The 17,058-nt window shown below is 36.7% G+C and overlaps 2 protein-coding genes across 2 annotated transcripts; one reads left to right on the top strand and one right to left on the bottom strand.

Annotated features, from left to right (window-relative positions):
- Positions 1 to 51: 51 nt before the first annotated feature.
- LOC145000452 (protein EARLY FLOWERING 3-like) lies at positions 52 to 3,092 on the bottom strand. Its single transcript, XM_078959679.1, has 5 exons — positions 2,632 to 3,092; positions 2,146 to 2,374; positions 1,366 to 2,069; positions 1,204 to 1,255; positions 52 to 1,112 (listed from the first exon to the last, which is right to left on the bottom strand). Exons 2-5 carry the CDS (start codon positions 2,359 to 2,361, stop codon positions 225 to 227), a joined length of 1,860 nt encoding a protein of 619 aa, XP_078815805.1. The 5' UTR covers positions 2,362 to 2,374; positions 2,632 to 3,092; the 3' UTR covers positions 52 to 224.
- An 8,148-nt stretch (positions 3,093 to 11,240) lies between these two features.
- LOC145001649 (vacuolar protein sorting-associated protein 32 homolog 2-like) lies at positions 11,241 to 13,621 on the top strand. The gene is made up of 8 exons (XM_078961004.1): positions 11,241 to 11,445; positions 11,556 to 11,659; positions 12,316 to 12,415; positions 12,515 to 12,600; positions 12,699 to 12,790; positions 12,895 to 13,009; positions 13,083 to 13,276; positions 13,403 to 13,621. Exons 2-7 carry the CDS (start codon positions 11,588 to 11,590, stop codon positions 13,272 to 13,274), a joined length of 657 nt encoding a protein of 218 aa, XP_078817130.1. The 5' UTR covers positions 11,241 to 11,445; positions 11,556 to 11,587; the 3' UTR covers positions 13,275 to 13,276; positions 13,403 to 13,621.
- Positions 13,622 to 17,058: the final 3,437 nt, after the last annotated feature.

Genomic DNA, 17,058 nt, shown 5'->3' with positions numbered 1-17,058 from the left:
CGTCAATACAAAAAATAATATTAATACAATAAACTGATAAAGATGACTGCATATGCTTAAGTTTTGATTTGCATTCCATCATGTGTACATCTTCAAAAGCAAGCATTTTTACAACACCAAATCTTCGCATATTACATCACTTAACGTCCCCAAAAATAAACACATTTACCCAAAACTTACCACAAAATAAGCACAAAGTACAACACCAACATATCCCACCTGAATCATACTTGTTTTCTTTCCTCTTGTATAGACCGAAAAATCCGTGCTACAGAGGCAGTTGCTGACCTGGCGTTATGAGGCACAACTCTAATAACACGAGGCGCCTCCTCCGCCACTCCCACCTGAGCCACCGCCGGAGCTGCCACAGGTGCCGCCGGAGGAGGAGACGTCGGAAAAAGAGAAAGCGCGTTTCGATTCCATGTTTTGTCACTTCGACTGCTTGCTGTACTCACTTGTACCTCACTATCTTTACATGCTTTAACCTTGACCCGGGTCTGGGTCGGGGTCAGGGTTTGGGTCTGGGTCTGGGTCGAGACGGGTGGGTTGACCGGTGGCATGTTGTAAGATGGAAAGTAGCCATGGCTAGCCGGAGGTGCAAAAGGGTGAACCCCGGTTGGACCTTCATAATGATGATCAGAAGGATGGGGGACACCATAGTTACCGAAATTAGGTCCCATCATGGGCCCACAACCACCATAAACCGGGTTCATGAACCCGGGTCCCGGGTAGGGTTTGTACACGAGTCCTTCAGATGGTGACATGACCGGAATCAACCATTGGTGTCCAGGTGGCGGATTGTAATTCCACGAGGCGATGTCGGCAGGTGGCGGCGGCACCGGTAACGGGTTGCCGGAAAACGGTCTGCAATAAGTTGTCTGACTGCCATTTTGAACGGTGGATAAAGACGCTTTCCCGGGTGCATTTTCAGCTGAAAATTCTGTCTCATCATTCGGCTTCTCGAGGGCAAGGGCGTTTTCGTCATTTTGGTTTTTAGGTTTTATAACATATTCAATGGGAATTTTCTTGATTGGAGTGACTTTTGGTGGTTTTGATAAATACAAGTTTTCTTCAAACAAAAGTTGAGGTGATTCAGCTATTAATCTCTGCACCTGTTTTTAATTACAAGAATGAAACAATTAAGACTTCAGGGACCATAGTGAATAACAGGAATACTTCAGGGGTATTAACGAAAGATTATACCTTTATCAATCTGTGGAGCTCGAACACTTGAACAGCAAAGACTCTTTGTTGGCTGTAAAGGAGGATAAGCCGATAAGGGATGCAATTTGAATGAGTTTTTTTATTTAAGGAAGGATATTGTCGAGAACATGTAATTAAAGGGGTTGAATTGAAAAAACTTACTTGACAATAGCTCTTCTTGCTTTCCAAAAATGTTTTTGACCAATAATCCCTACAACATCATCAGGAGAAATATCGACTCCACAAATGGAATCCACCATCGACGTCTCTGAAACAGCATCAGCATTCGTAGGATCATTATTATTAGGGCTTCTTAAAGCCTCCATTACTGGAACCGAAGTATTCTCATACCCACTAGCTTTAGATGCTTCATTTAAACCGCTGTCACCCCACAAAGTGTTATCAGCTTGTGAGTCACCACCTCTGTAATCCCTTAAATTCCCATTATTTGAAGCATGTCTGTGACTATAATTTGAAGATTCGTTCGTCTCCTTCAAAGGAACTTTAGGGTTTTGCCTGGACAGTTGATTTGAGGCAGATCTAGTAAAATCTTGAGAGTTTTCTTTTTGAGGTTTATTGATGATTTGTCTAGCATTCTGAACATTTGATAAACGACCTGAAAAGGCTGCTGCACCAAATGGAGTGATGCCTTCGTTTTCTCTGTTTTGATGATTTTGACTTGTTCCAGATTGTTGATCAAAGATTGGAACCCTAAAGTCGTCATCTTCTTGTCTCCTTTTATGTTCTTGTTGTTGGACACGTTGATTGTTGAGTTCAGAATGGCGATTGTCTGTCATCATCCTGGTTGGGTGCATTGAAGACGATTGTTGAAGTGGGGAAAACGTAGCCCTTTCATTCATGGTGCCCTAAAATCATAAGATAACCATAAATTGATATGAATTACTTCAAACTAAAGCAAAAGTTAAGTGTTTATTAACTCACCGGTGTTGAAGATGACGGTGGAACAGAGTTGACGGTGGAATTAGGGTTAAAGGGCAACGCTCCGCCATTGAACCTCTGTGAAGGTATACTAAGCTGTTCGTAAAGAGCCATTTTGTTTCTAGGAGGAGCTCGTGGACCTCCTTTTTCAGTATCATTCACATGAAGCCTTGGAAACATTGGCCCCATGGTTTTTTCTTCATCTTTCCCTCTCTTCATCTTTCTTTTTCCCCTTCAAAATTCAACCACACAATCAGGAAAAAAAAAAAAAAAAAAAAAAAAAGGAAAAAATTGAAAGGGGTTGCTTTTCAATCTCAAAATTGATATCGATTTGAAGCTGTTTTATGCTAGATGTATAGAATTTCGTAACAAGAACGGCGGATGGAACAATATCGGTGAAGATTTGAAATACCCTAAATTGGTATTAAATTTGCATTTGGAAAGTACCAAATCTGACAAAAAAATTGTACAAAATAGAGCGAGAGATACCTTACAGATCGGAAAACAATGATCCTAACTTAAAAGAGCATTGGTTCCTCAGGAATCCCTAATACGTTGGACGTTTGATTGAAGTGATGACAGTGAAAATTTCCCCCAAATTGAAGATGCGACACCAACCCAAAACAAACCTAATCAGGTAAAAACGGGATTTCTTCGACGGAGATCAGAATCGAAGCAAACCCCACTTCTGATGAACAGAATCACGAAACCCGAAATAGCAAAATTAGGTTTTCTTGTCAACAAATCATGGATTTTGAAATAGACCCGATTATGGACACAAGCATAAGTTATGAAATAAACAAGAATCAAATAACCAGGACTCTAGCAGATGAACCGATTGTGAAAAAGCGAGATGAACAACAGAAACCAATTGTGTTTGGTGGGGAAAAACATGGAAATTAACTACAAATTTTCCATGAAAAGGTCATATGAATAAAAGAAATGGCAAAAGTGCAAAACAAGTGGACCCAAGATTTTTGAAGATAGAACAGAATCTTTAACGCAAGTTCAGACATAAAATAGCATATCACTGGTACTAGTGGATCCACGTCACCTACACATAACACTACCATAAATCCGTAATTAATAATCTATTTTCGTGTACATTTTTAACATAAACATCCTAATTAAAGCCTAATATCAAACCGTATCAAACCCTTAATATGGTTTTGTACAAAACTATGACCAAAATTCGGTTTGTTTTATGAGTTTTATTAGAAACCAAACCAGGTTTAATAATACTTGCTTCAAAAACTATTTTCATATAACTTCAAAGAGAAATTAAATATTTTTTTATTTTTGTTTCTAATTATCCTCATAAAAGTGTTATAAAATATTATTAATTTTATAAAAAGGTAACATTTGCATAATTTCACATAAATAAAAATATAAATAGGAAGAAAATTTTAAAAGATATCTAAATTCTCTTCAAATGCACGAATGTGGAAGGATTGGTTTGTAAACAAGCATTTGATAAAAGTTAAAAGATCTTAGACTCTTCGGTGTGGGACGCGGTTTGGAACCGCACTCATGCCACGTGGGACATGAACACCGCCCCCAGGGTGCGGTTTCGAACCGTGGAGACCGCACTACGGCCCTAGAAGACCGCATGCAGTAATTGGTTTCTTCCCCTTGACCGTTCAAAGATTCGTTCCATGCAAAAAAAAAAAATCTTTTTTTTTTCTTTTTTAACCTTTTACTCCATCTATATATACATATGTTACCATTTTTACATTCACACAACCCTTAAACACATAAAAATACAATCATTTTATCCAATTTTCTTTGAAAAAATGTCTTCTTCCAAAAGACCTAGCAAAGAAAAAACACCAGTTAGAAACACCAACACCCCAATACCTTCATTTGATCAACCGATTTTTTCACCTCCGTATTACCACTATGGCGGTATGTTTCCTTCTTTTCCACAACGACCAGGGCAACCACATCCACAAACACCACCACTACCACAACCCGACCCGGATTTTAATCCATTTGATTTTTTGTCCCAACCCGAGTTTGTGCAACAAACACAAACACAACCAGAAACGGTCGTTTCTGATTCTGAACCATAATTCGTTACAGAAACTCAGCCCACTCGAGCAACGAATAAAAGAAAAGAGAAGGCGGAGGCTAGATGTTGGGAACCTTTGGAAGCGTTGGTGTTGGCACAATCTTGGATCGATATTTCAGAAGACGCGACGGTTGGAAAAGACCAAAAGCATGACCACTTTTGGATTCGTGTTTTACACAGGTTCCATAAAGGAATGAGCCGTGGAGAATACCGTTCAAAACATCAAGTGTACTCCAAATGGGGGAAGATGAACAAGGAAGTCATGTTGTTTAATGACTTGTGGAACAACATGAAACGTCAATGGAAAAGTGGAGAAAGCAATGAAGTCATTTTGCAGAAAGCGTTGAGAGTGTATCAACAAGAAAATCTGAAGGCTTTCAAGTTTCTGGAAGTTTGGCATTTTTTGAAAGATAACAGGAAATGGCTGAGTAGCAAAACATTTGACCAACATATCGACAGTGGGTCAAAACGCAGCAGAACATCTGAGTCCGACCACACTACATCAGATGCTCGTGTTCAGTTTGATCTGAACGAAGATGAACCTGTTCCAGTTTCACCACCTTCCCGACCATTGGGAAGAGACAAATCAAAAAGCAAAGGCAAAGGCAAAGCGTCGGATTCAGATGATTTGAAAGAAATGGGAACCGACATGAAGGATATAAAAGAGAGAATGGATAAGATTTTGAAAATTGCTTCTGAAAGAGAGCTTCGGAAACAAAGGGAGAGCGACATGCGAATACTAGCAATGGACACGTCGAATATGATCGGGGCAGAGCTTGAAGTGGTTTTGGCGATGAAGGAGGAAGTGAAAAACCGTTACATGAATCGTGGCTAATTTCTAGTTTTTTTTTCAACTTTTTAATGGTTTCTTGTGTTTTTTTTTTTTTTTTTTTTAAAGTTGTTGGTTTTTTGTTTCTACTTTGTTTTTCTAAATTTTTAGGTTTTTTTTTAAAAAAAATTAGGCAATGTATGGTATTTATATTTTTATTTAATGAACTATTATGTTTTTAAAATTATGTTTTTTTTTTATTAAAAAATAAGTTTTATTAAATTAAAATAGTTAACAAAAAAAAACAAAAAAAAAATAATAAAATAAAACTAAAATTGTGGCACCACACCCTTGGTGTGGCAAGAAACCACACTTAAGTGGTAAACTGTGACGTGGCGCTTACGTGGCGAGGGAGTGAGTGCGATTTCAGTGGCACCACTCCCTCCAGCTTTATAGCTTATAGTGAAAAGGAGAAATCTAAATGCTGTAATGTTAATCTTAACTACTATTTGATTCATCTTGCATATCGTTGTGGCAAACTCCTTTGTACCTAATAAAAAAATTATATAAACATAACTTTAAAATATAGTAACAATTTAATAAATATCAATAATTTAATTTTAAAACTATAATTGATAAAAAATGTTAGATCAAAAAATTTTAAAAGAAAAAAACGTAAATATGAAAATATATTATGACGAGAGACAAAATATCTATTTCAGTATATGTAACATTCTAAAATTCAAAACAAAAAATTTCAATTTTAATTAAGTTATTATAAAATCAACACTATAAGTATATAACAAAACATCCATAATAACATCTCATGTCAAAACCAAAGTGTCGATAATCAAAACATATTATCATAAAACAATATCATAGTGTAATCTCAAAGATCTCATGTATGGAAAATATAGTGTGATGCGTTGCGATCGAGTCGGCTCCTTTCCTTTGAAAAGTGTAATATCCCGTTTAAAATAGAGTAATTAAATAATAAATATGGAACCCCGAAATGTAATTTTATTATTAAATTATGGCCAAAATCAATTAATATTTAGCGGAGAGTGGTTCGGGGAGTCAAATGATATATTTTACACTTTCGAGGGTTAAAGTGTAATTTCGAGATTTATTTTGCAAAGGATTTTAGAAGCCATGGGGTGCTTGGTATCATTTGGATTTAATATGAAAGGATTTTGGATGGTTGGGGTTAAAATGGTAAATTATATACCTAGGTTGAAAAGAGTTTGTTATGGAGGGGCTATATGGTAATTGTTGGGACTTGAATTGTCATGAATCTTGGATGATGGGGGTGATTTGTAAATTATAGCCTTATAATGAAAAGGAATTTGGAATGAGGGGCCAAAGGTGTACATTGAAGGAAAATTGGAGATGATCGGGTATTAAACATGTCACCATGCATCGGCCCCCTCAAACCCTAACCCTAATATTCTATGCAGCTGCCACCCTCACCTCACCCATCTCCGGCGCCGCTACCGGCTCCGACCACCTAGCACCGTCGAACGGCTCCTGTCATCGACGATAACGGACATCGATGGAAACCAGGATCGGGCGTTGCATCAATTGAAGACTGGAGAAGGAGTTAGCGTCGTGGGTGTCATCGATTCGTGACCTTCGAGCCTTCGGGTACAGCGTTGCCCACCCTCTGTGCCTCTCCTTTCTGTTGCATAGCCGCTACCACTTCAACGGCGGTTCCACCGCTACCTTATGTCGTTGTTAGTTGCTATTGTTGCCCGTCTCACGATGTTACGTTCCAGCCACAACTACCGCTGCTCACTACCGCTGTTAGGTATGGATGTATGTGCTTCAGCCAGTGTATCGCAAGCATGGGTTTTTTTGGGTTGTTGATTGTGATATGGATGCTCGATGAACAAAAAAAACCGAAGACAAACCACCATGGTCGTCGGCCATGGTGGATGCAACCGATGACAAAGCTATTACTGTTGTTTCCTGTTTTCTTGTGTCACCATCACCGCCGTGAGCCACCAGGTGGATGGATGGAGTGTATTTTGCAATCTGAAGTGGGTGTGGGTGTTTTGTATGACTGGAAAACCAAGGAAGCCACCACCACCGTGAGGTGGTGGCTGCCGCCATGTACCACCATCAGCCACCACTAGGGTGATTGTATGTGTGAGTATGTGTTATTTTATGTGTGTGTGTGTTATTTAGACATTATTGTAAACTGTATTGTAATCGGCCGAAATAATAATAGAAAACATATAACCACCATCGTGAGGTGGTGGTTGCCGCCTCCAGCCGCCGTGTTGGTTGGCGGTGTGCCTAGTTTGCGTTTTGACTCATTTTGATCCTTGGATATAATGGGCATGACGAAACCCTAGTGGGCCCAATAAAACCCTATTGGGCATAATAAAACCCTAATGGGCCCAATGAAGCCCTAATTGACCTAAAAGCCCAACCATGTGACTAATGGGTTAGTATTGGGTTGGAAACCCTAATTAGGGTTTGGAAAACCCTAATTTTGGGGATTGATCGGGACACGCACGAGAATTATTTAGTAAGCTTAAAATATTAATTAATAATCATTGTCAAATTAACCTAAGGAAATATTGGACTGAATGGATTAAGTCCTTAATGTTTAAGTAAGAAACACTTAACCATAATTGCAATATCATGTGGAAACCCTAATTTCACTTGGGCCTTTCTATTGTGCTTTGGTGATTAGACTATTGATGGGTTATCCAAGAATAAGTAAATGGACCAAGATAACTGGATGAGTTTTAGGTAGACCCCATGTAAAGGACTTGGGCCCAATTTGGAAAACTGGACCATAACTGGGCCTTTATGATTATGTGATGTTTGGTCATGGGAATACCAAGAGTTTGGACTAGAATAATTGAATGGGCCTAAAGGAAAGACCATATAGAGGTTTAGGCCCTATGTTGGACTTTGGCCCATTACGTGACTATCGGGCCTTTGGAGTGTGAGTTGGACCTTGAGCTTATAACCTAATTATTAATTGGGTGTTGTTTAATGTTAACAGTTTGGGAATCTGCCAACCAGCAGCTGGAGTTTCATCCGCGGGACTTCAGCAGTGCCAGGTGAGTTATCCTCATTATACTAAGGGGTCTAAGGCATCAATGTCGGCCCATTGGATTTGATATCCTAGTAGTTGGTGATATGTGGAGTATGAGTTAGTTATGCATGCTAGTGTTATGGCAATTGGGTAGGTATGTAGGACTACCTGTGTTACTGTTTGATTATTTGTATGTGTCATTAGTTGTATATATAGACATGTTGTGTGGGTAGGGTTGAGGTTACACTGCTTTGTGTGGTGACCAACAAACCCTGGAGTATGCCAGATATGAGTTGAGGTCTGGGAAGGCATACCAGACTCATACTGAGGACTCATTAGCATACCAGGTATGAGCTGAGGACTGAGTGGTATACCAGACTCGTACTGAGGGATTAAGAGTATTAGAGCATTCTAGTTGCGGGCTGAGGACCAGGGGAGCATGATAGACTCGCACTGAGGGTTGATCAGTTATATTTCAGTCTTAGGACTGTAGGGGGAAAGCCAGTCATAAGTTGTGGGCTTGAGAGCAAACTAGACTTATGATGTGGGCTCATAGGCAAGCCAGATGTGAGTTGTAGGCCCGGAAGGCAAGCCAGACTCACACTGTGGGCTCAGGGGGTAATCCAGTCTGTATAGTTGTGGACCCATTACATGTTATTATGTGTATTGTTGTTATGTATCGGTATTTTGGGGGAACTCACTAAGCTTTGGGCTTACAACTTCAGTTTTTGTTTCAGGTACATCTGATGATCGCGGGAAGGTAAATGTGTGATCGTACATCTGCTCACATTTTATGACTATGTTTCAGGGAGACTCTGATATTAAACTATTTTGAAAATATTTTCTAATAACTAATGGCTTTTGAATGTTTGAAAAAGTCCTAAATTGGTTTGATTTTATGGGTATTACAAGTTGGTATCATAGCCCTAGTTTGAGTGAATTGGATAAACACCTGTGTGAATCCAGTCTCAAACTAGGATCTGAGGGTTTTTGCAAACTGTTTTTTAAAGAAATTATAATAAAAAGAGTTGGGTTAAGGGAATGGGTTCGATCTCTTGTCATGTTCTTGTTTGATTGTTGGCTTGGGATCGGGAATGTGGACCTTGACTTAACTTTTTTTTTTTTTTTTTAAAGGAGGATGCAAAGTGTACGATAAGCCGGAGCCAGTAAGTAGACACCAAAATACCACACAGTTATTTGATATTGTGATATGTTAGAACAACATGCTAGTACTAGACTAGGGATCTTCAGGAACTACATGATAGAATTGTCTGATTACATGATGCCTGATAGCCTAGAGTTTTCTTATATGAAATTGACATCATTATTGTAGTTGCTTGTGTATGCATCACGGTTGTACATAATTAAGATCTTATAGCCTGAGAATGTTTGGTTTTGCCTTATTTCCTGTTCTTGTTTGATGAAGGGCTTAGGGTAGGATTAGGTACTCGAAAGTCTATAGGGTCCATCGTTATGTATGGTTAGCATACACGAGTGCTGCAGGTTGGTGGAAGTTTCATGGATGGGTGTTTGGGATGAATCCGCCAGTTTTGAGGTAGTTAGCCTTCCTCTTGGAGCGAGGATTGAGTGCTCGCCATGTTATGTATATTGTTAGGGCGTTGTGAGGATACTTAAGACAAATATGGGTAGGTGTGGAATGTAGTATGAGCCTGTACTACTAAAAGCACCAAACCCATACTTAAGACAAATATGGGTAGGTGTGGAATGTAGTATGGGCCCCTAGGGTTTAGTTGGGAGTTGGATCCCTGTTATTTATGTGGGTTATCATAGATATTTCTGGTGTATTATCAGAATGATGGTTACAAGACGTTTGGAGATCGGATCTGGGTCAGGATCGGGGAGCTAGCAGCCAGGATAGGCCAGTATTGTCAGAGGGTCATGTCAGTGAGATCATCCGGGAGGAGGTGATTGAGATTGTTCGGGAACAATTTCCGGAGATGTTTGGGTCTATTAAGACCACCATGGTTGAGCATTTCGATGAGTGCTACGTAGTCCTTGTTGAGACGACTGTCGCATCAGCTGCAACAGCTGTAACGACGACAAGGGGTAGGACTTGGTCGAGCTTTCCAGTACCGGGACTTGTTACTAGGACATATTCTGATGAGCAGAGGATTGGATTTACTTGGGATCAAGGAGATGTCTTGTACTCGCTACATTCTGCAGGTTGAGCGGGAGAGGCTAGCACGGGAGTTTCTGAATTCGAGGCCTCAGGGGTTTTGCTATAGGCCGGAGTGTGAGTCGTAGGGACTCTGGAAGGGAGTGATGATTATGTTCAGCTGGAGTTATGCAACTGGAAGTAGAATGGTTAATTGATAGGACTGGAATGTCGTTTTATGGGGCAAGGATTGTGCAATTTTAGTTTTTCGAGCTCGAAGGAGTGAGTAGGCTTGGAACCCCAAGATCAAGTTGTATTCCAGCTCGGGGTCAGTTAGTCGTAGGGGTTGGCGACATTATTTCACTACTGGTAAGCACATGTGGGTCGATGTGGCATGAATATCTTTTGAGGCATACGCGATTTGTAGGAGAGTCTTTCAATGTAAAATATGTTTTAATATGGTATTCGATGCCAAAAATATTATAAATTTAAAATGCTGGTTGGTTTAAAAAAATCAACATCATCAATTATCACTTATTACAAGTTTTAATCCCGAGTTGATTCTAAGTTTATGTTCCTAAAGCTATGAGGAATGGTCATGTTCAACCAACTAAAAAAATGATGCTAATTCAACATCACATCAACTCCATTATAAGCTCATTATCAAGCCACTTGCCTTTGGAAATTGTTATCATTCAATATTATTTATCTTTTTATTGTTTTTTTTTTACATTAGATTAAATAATGATTAGCCAATGACAAAAGAAAAAGGAAACGGTAAAAAATATTAGCCAATCAACTTCCTCGTCTTCATCCGTCTTAGCTACCACTTCACAACCAACCCATTGAAGTTAGAGACCGTGTCCACACGTGGGTTGGTTTGGCACGTAAGATCTAACACGTGAGTTACCCCGATTCCGTATTAGCCTAAACCTATTTAAAAAAATGAGAAACTTTTTAAAACAAAATACAAAGAGTTTGATATTATTATTAAATTTATTTTATCAATATCCTTTCATAAGTTACCCCCTCTCCGAACCCCCCAAACACGTTATTAAGTAAAGCGTGTATATCGACATTTGAGGTAACCATTAAGCCTAAGAAAATCCCCCCTCCAATTGGATTCTATTATAGATTCATTCAATCTTCATCATCGTTTCAAAACCCTCCTCGGTTTCAATATAAATCCTTTCAATTTCGATTTGCTTCAGTGTTTTTATCTCACAAACCTTCCACACAGGTTAAGAAGTATCACTTGATTATTAGGGTAATCACTCACACTTGTCAATTCTCAGGTAACGATTGTTTGTTACTTTGACTTTTGTTGTATATATGTTTGTTTGCTCACCGATCAAACGATTGTGCGATTTTAGTAATTCGAGTTTCTTGCTTTTGATCGGATCAGATCGCAGGGGTTTCAAGTAAAAATAGTTAACAATGTTTGCTCGAATGTTTGGCAAACCTAAGCAAGAAGCTAACGCCGTAACGACGTTAGACAAACTAAATGAGGTAATCTCTTGCGAACTTTGAGAATTTTGACTATTTCTTTGTTAATTGTCGAAATCTGTTTGCTTTTTTTTATCTTGACATTCTCATCTGCTCGTTAACGTTTGTTGGAAGCATTGATTTTTGTAGTAGTTTTCAGATTGCTTTCTGCTAGTCTATCTGATGTTTCTAGGGTTCGTCTTGCATTTAGTTCATGGTTTTCTGCATCCCTTGGATCTGTTTCTCGTATTTGGTTGCTGAAGGATTTGTATAAGACTATAATCTTACAAGCTATGGGCTTTACATAAGATGTTAACTATCTAATATACTTCATCCTGTTTAAAGCTACTTAATTTTAGTAAATAAGCATACCCTTTTTGCCATGCTCTAGCTAATTGGTATCAGAAGCTAATCCTTCACTAAGGAGAAGAATGACTTGTGCTATGTTGTTTTTATGTTCGTTCTTACTTTGTTTGATAACAATTTTTCATTGCTTGCACATATGGTGAATGTATCTTCATCAGATCTGTGAATTAGTGACTTGTGATTGAAGAGAAAATGAGAAATGCTTTTCTTGATTCTTTAAGGGAATGACTGTTGTATTCAAGTATGGAATGACCCTAATGTTTTCCCCCCTTTTTTTTTTTCTCTTGTATTGAATTTATTAAATATTTCTGCAGACACTTGAAATGCTAGAGAAGAAAGAAAAAGTGCTTCTGAAGAAAGCTGGTGCTGAGGTTGAAAAGGCAAAGGAGTTCACTAGAGCCAAAAACAAAAGGGGTATTAATTAAGATCTCAAAGTTTTATACCCTAATTTGGCTATTGTTTGAAAATTAAAATTATACTAATTATGTTGTTTCTCATTATGGAATTATTCAGCTGCAATACAGTGTCTGAAGCGAAAAAGACTTTATGAACAACAAATTGAACAGCTTGGCAATTTTCAACTACGTATTCATGATCAGGTGCCTTTTAAATTTTTGTATCATCAATTTTACATTTATGTTTTATATTTTCACTAACAGTTATTCTTAATTAATTAATGTTTGTCCATGGACACCAGATGATAATGCTTGAAGGTGCAAAAGCTACAACAGAGACAGTGGATGCCTTGAGAACTGGAGCTCAAGCAATGAAGGCAATGCAAAAGGCTGTGTAAGTTTCAAAATCTATTATTGTGTATATAATAATATAAGAAGTCAAAAAGAAACACCATTAATATATATATGTTTTTTGATTTTTGATTTTTTGTGATGCAGGAATATTGATGACGTGGACAAGACAATGGATGAGATAAATGAGCAAACAGAGAACATGAAACAAATTCAGGAAGCATTGTCAACACCTATTGGTGCAGCAGCTGATTTTGATGAGGTACTCTTTTATAAAGAATTATATTGAATATAATTTTGAGAGAAAAAAAAATATTGATTGTATAAATATGCAGGATGAGTTGGAGGCTGAACTTGAAGAATTAGAAGGAGCTGAGCTGGAAGAACAGCTGCTACAGCCTGCCACCACCGCACCTGCAGCTCCACTCCATGTACCTGCAGGCAGACAATCAACACGTCCACCTCCCCGCCACAACACAGCTGAGGAAGATGAACTCGCTGCATTGCAGGCTGAAATGGCACTTTAAAGGTCTCTTTCTCTCTCTCTCTCTCTCTCTCTCTCTCTCTCTCTCTCTCTCTCTCTCTCTTTTATTATTATTTTTTTTGCTTCTTAATATCCAAAAATTTGATAAAGTTTAATTATTTGCTCATGCAGTTTCAACTCTCGGTTGGAAGAATTTGTAAAGAATTTGGATGTTTGAAAAATGTTGGTTATGAGTTATGATCTGTTAAATCTTGTTCACATGGACACGTATTGTTTATTTGATAACATGATATGACTTTTTATCTTCTTAGGAACGAAAAAAAGGATTGTCGTTCCATTTTTATCCTAGTGTTCATGTGTTGGTGTGTTATTTGAGAATTTTTTTTCTTAGTGAATTCTATCTATATCATTGTGTTGCATTGTTTTGTGGCTAGTATATATTTTGTCCTTTTCTTGTCATGGTCATAATGGTCAATGTTGACTTTTGTAAAAGTCAACTCCATATGTTTGACTTTCTTACTGTAAAGTATGGCTTTTGTTGACTAATGCCGTGATGGTTTTGTCAAGGTTTTGAAAAAGCCACTGGTAGTGATTACTGATTACTCTTAACAATTCTTAAACATGTATGTCTTTATGTTCGATTCCTTCTGATTTAATTATTATATTTATGGAAATCAAAACTGAAAAGCCGATTTGAGGTTTTGACTTTTGATTTTATCAAGGCTTTGTAGGCACTACCCTTCCTTTTGCCACCAATGTTTGTCTGAAACCCTTTCAACAATCAAATAAATGATTCGGTTGACATGAAAGTTTGTAAAAAATCTTGTTTTAAGTAGAATGTCATTTCAAGTTTAATGACCATATATATATATAATTGACAATTATACCCCTGGCAATATACTTTATAGACTATAAAATGTTTACAACCAAATAAATTGGTTCATCGTTCCAAGAGATGATGATATTTAAAGATAACACAAACATAAAAAGATATTAGTTTGGTCTGATTCATTAAGCTAGGGTGATAAAAACCATTTCATAATCAGAGAAAAACAAATTTAGGCTAAAAGGACGAAATGCCCTTTACCCAGATTTACAATATTGTACAATTCTTTTGGTTGTAATACATAAATTATAAAAAATAAAATAAAAATATGATGTTCTATGACCACAACGACTTTTTTTGACGACGGTAATTTTTTTGAATAAACTTTCATCACACATGATATTATTAAGATTATACATAAAGGTTTGTAATTTTTTTTAATTGCATTGCCATTTAAAGCAACCTTTACCAAATTGACATTTATGCCCATGCACTTAAACAGACGTGGCTTATAGTCTGATTTCAAGTTTTTATTTATTTGGTTAAATGAAAGAGAAATCAATATACTTTCTAGAATATAAAATGTTTACAACCAAATAGATTTGTTCCTGTACAATATCCAGAAAACATAAAATTCACAGAAAACAACATACTGTCAAGTATAAATTTAGCATTGTGACACAGACTTCACAGAAGAAAAATACATTTTCAAGTTTATATTTCGCAGCAATGGGAGCAGAGTATTACCTAATTATACAGTTGACACAAATTCACCGATGAATTGAAGTTGGAGAAAGGACAAACATTAGAGGCGTAGCCAATATAGGGCAAGAGTGGGCATTGGCCCACTCACAAAAAATTAAGGTTATATATATATATATATATATATATATATATATATATATATATATATATATATATATATATATATATATATATATATATATATTGTATGTACAATATATATTTTTGTTAAATAAAAGGAATCAGGATTAAAGAATTTTGTCACTCTTTCATATTTTATATATTATTTGGTTTATTCTAAAAAAAAATCCTGGCTACACCACTAACAAACATTTAACAAAACATCAGATCATATATATATATATATATATATATATATATATATATATATATATATATATATATATATATATTCAAGATTGGAATTGTTATGAGGAATGATTTCATTCCAAAACAAATACACTTGTACGCCCAATGATGATTGGAATAATTATTGTTTAGGAAATTATTCATTTGATCCTACCTTGATTTTAGCTAATCGCATCAATCATTCTAATTATTATAATGTTGTGGAAATTAAATGAAAATGGAAAAAATAAGAAATTGAAAAGTGGAAGAAGATTTAAGTCTAAAATGCTTAGAAATGGACACGTGGCAAAGTTAATAAGAAGCTAACACTTGGCAATGATTTGCCTTCTAATATTGGTTGATATGTTGATCTTTGAAGCTTTAATTGTTAGAAGGTTAAACTTATAATTTTTCTCATTCCGGGGATTCGTTCAAAAATGTTACCAAACACCTCTTAATGGTTTACACTGAATCATTCTATTTCATCATAACAAACTTGTAATGGTTAAGTTGAAAAAATAAATGTCAATATAAGAAATATATAAGGGTTCATAAATGGATACACTATAAGAAAGATACGAGGGTTCATATGAGACAAAATGAAATAATACATTATAAAACATTGGTCAGACACATATTTCAACAAGTTTAACCAATCAACTCGATTGGGGAGTAGAAAGAAAGATAAATTTGAACAAAATATAACATCAAATGTTGATTCGTGGTGGAAGAGTAGGGAGATACCCGAGAGATGTCGATTGTTTTTTGTAAAGATAAAGGAAACTCAAGTAACATTGTAGTGTTGTTAAGAATCGAAGAAAGTTAATTTTGATTTAAGGGTTAATATCATAACCCATCAAATTCCATGCGGATTGCCTTAGGGTCGTTTTCAGTTGACGAAGTTCCATGCAGATTGTTTTAATTGCAGTTTGTGTTGGTGTTCCATAAGGTGTCATCATGCTTAATGTTCATAGGCTATTAGAAGCTTAGGTCGAGGGTTGCGATGAGGATCTTATTGTCTGTTATTGTTTGATTGGGGCCTGAGGGTCTGATAGCTTATTTTATTTCCTTATTTTTATTAGTTTATTTTAGTATTTTTAGCTCTTTTTATTAATATTGCATTATATATTCTTTATTTTCTTTATCATGGATCTCGTCGGGTACTTTCTATTTTGCATGAGATATTTTGTAGGGTTTTGGAGCTCATTGCGGTTGCTGTTTGACAAGAATTGGTCTTGGTGGACTTTTCGATGCATTAGTGGGCTTTACGGATCCATCAAAGGAGATTTGGGCTTAAAAAGTTGAAGATTTGGATGAAGTGGGATTTTGAAGATGGTTCATGGATTCTTATTTTGGGCATGGACTATCCATATTTAAAGCTTGAAGGTGATTTGCCAAATTCAAATCATGTGAGTCATGGAAGGGACCAAGGGAATCTTGGGTAGTGGAGAAGAATGGACCAATAGCATTCCAACAACACTTGCGAGGGTGGAATCTCAGTCGCGCAACACTTGCGTAGGTACCCTTGTAATTGCACACTTTTGGGCATTTTGGAAATTTTGTTTACCATTTACCTTGGAGGGTTGGATCTTTTAGACACACTTTGATTTTCCACCATTGGATACCATTAGAGGCGATTTTGGAGCTTGATACTCATTCTTCTCATCTTTCTAAGTAATTGTTAGTTTCTTAATGCAATTATACTTTTGTGATTGTTATTTTGTTGCCATGAGTGGTTAGTTTCTCTATTTTGCTTAACTTTGGCTAAAACCCTTGGATATTTGTGGGATTTTGAAGGATTCATGCTTAATTATCATTTATCTTATGTTTATGATTCTAGTTCATATTTCTTATGCTTGTTTAATACTTTGATCATGAGCTTGGTACTTGAATGAGCAATTGTTGGTTT

The sequence above is a fragment of the Lactuca saligna genome, chromosome 6 (assembly GCF_052625555.1).
Source record: "Lactuca saligna cultivar CGN05327 chromosome 6, ASM5262555v1, whole genome shotgun sequence".
Classification (NCBI taxonomy): domain Eukaryota; kingdom Viridiplantae; phylum Streptophyta; class Magnoliopsida; order Asterales; family Asteraceae; genus Lactuca; species Lactuca saligna.
The sequence above is the reverse complement of the archived record's forward strand: the minus strand, read 5'-3'. Positions and strand labels throughout refer to the sequence as shown.

Excerpts from the sequence above, each read along its gene's own strand:
- LOC145000452 (XM_078959679.1), bottom strand. The coding sequence starts at position 2,361 with ATGAAGAGAGGGAAAGATGAAGAAAAAACCATGGGGCCAATGTTTCCA. Across the intron at positions 2,070-2,145 it reads CACCGTCATCTTCAACACCG|GGCACCATGAATGAAAGGGC; the intron begins GTGAGTTAATAA and ends TTATGATTTTAG. Across the intron at positions 1,256-1,365 it reads GCAAGAAGAGCTATTGTCAA|CCAACAAAGAGTCTTTGCTG; the intron begins GTAAGTTTTTTC and ends CCTCCTTTACAG.
- LOC145001649 (XM_078961004.1), top strand. The coding sequence starts at position 11,588 with ATGTTTGCTCGAATGTTTGGCAAACCTAAGCAAGAAGCTAACGCCGTA. Across the intron at positions 12,416-12,514 it reads TAGAGCCAAAAACAAAAGGG|CTGCAATACAGTGTCTGAAG; the intron begins GTATTAATTAAG and ends GGAATTATTCAG. Across the intron at positions 12,601-12,698 it reads AACTACGTATTCATGATCAG|ATGATAATGCTTGAAGGTGC; the intron begins GTGCCTTTTAAA and ends CATGGACACCAG.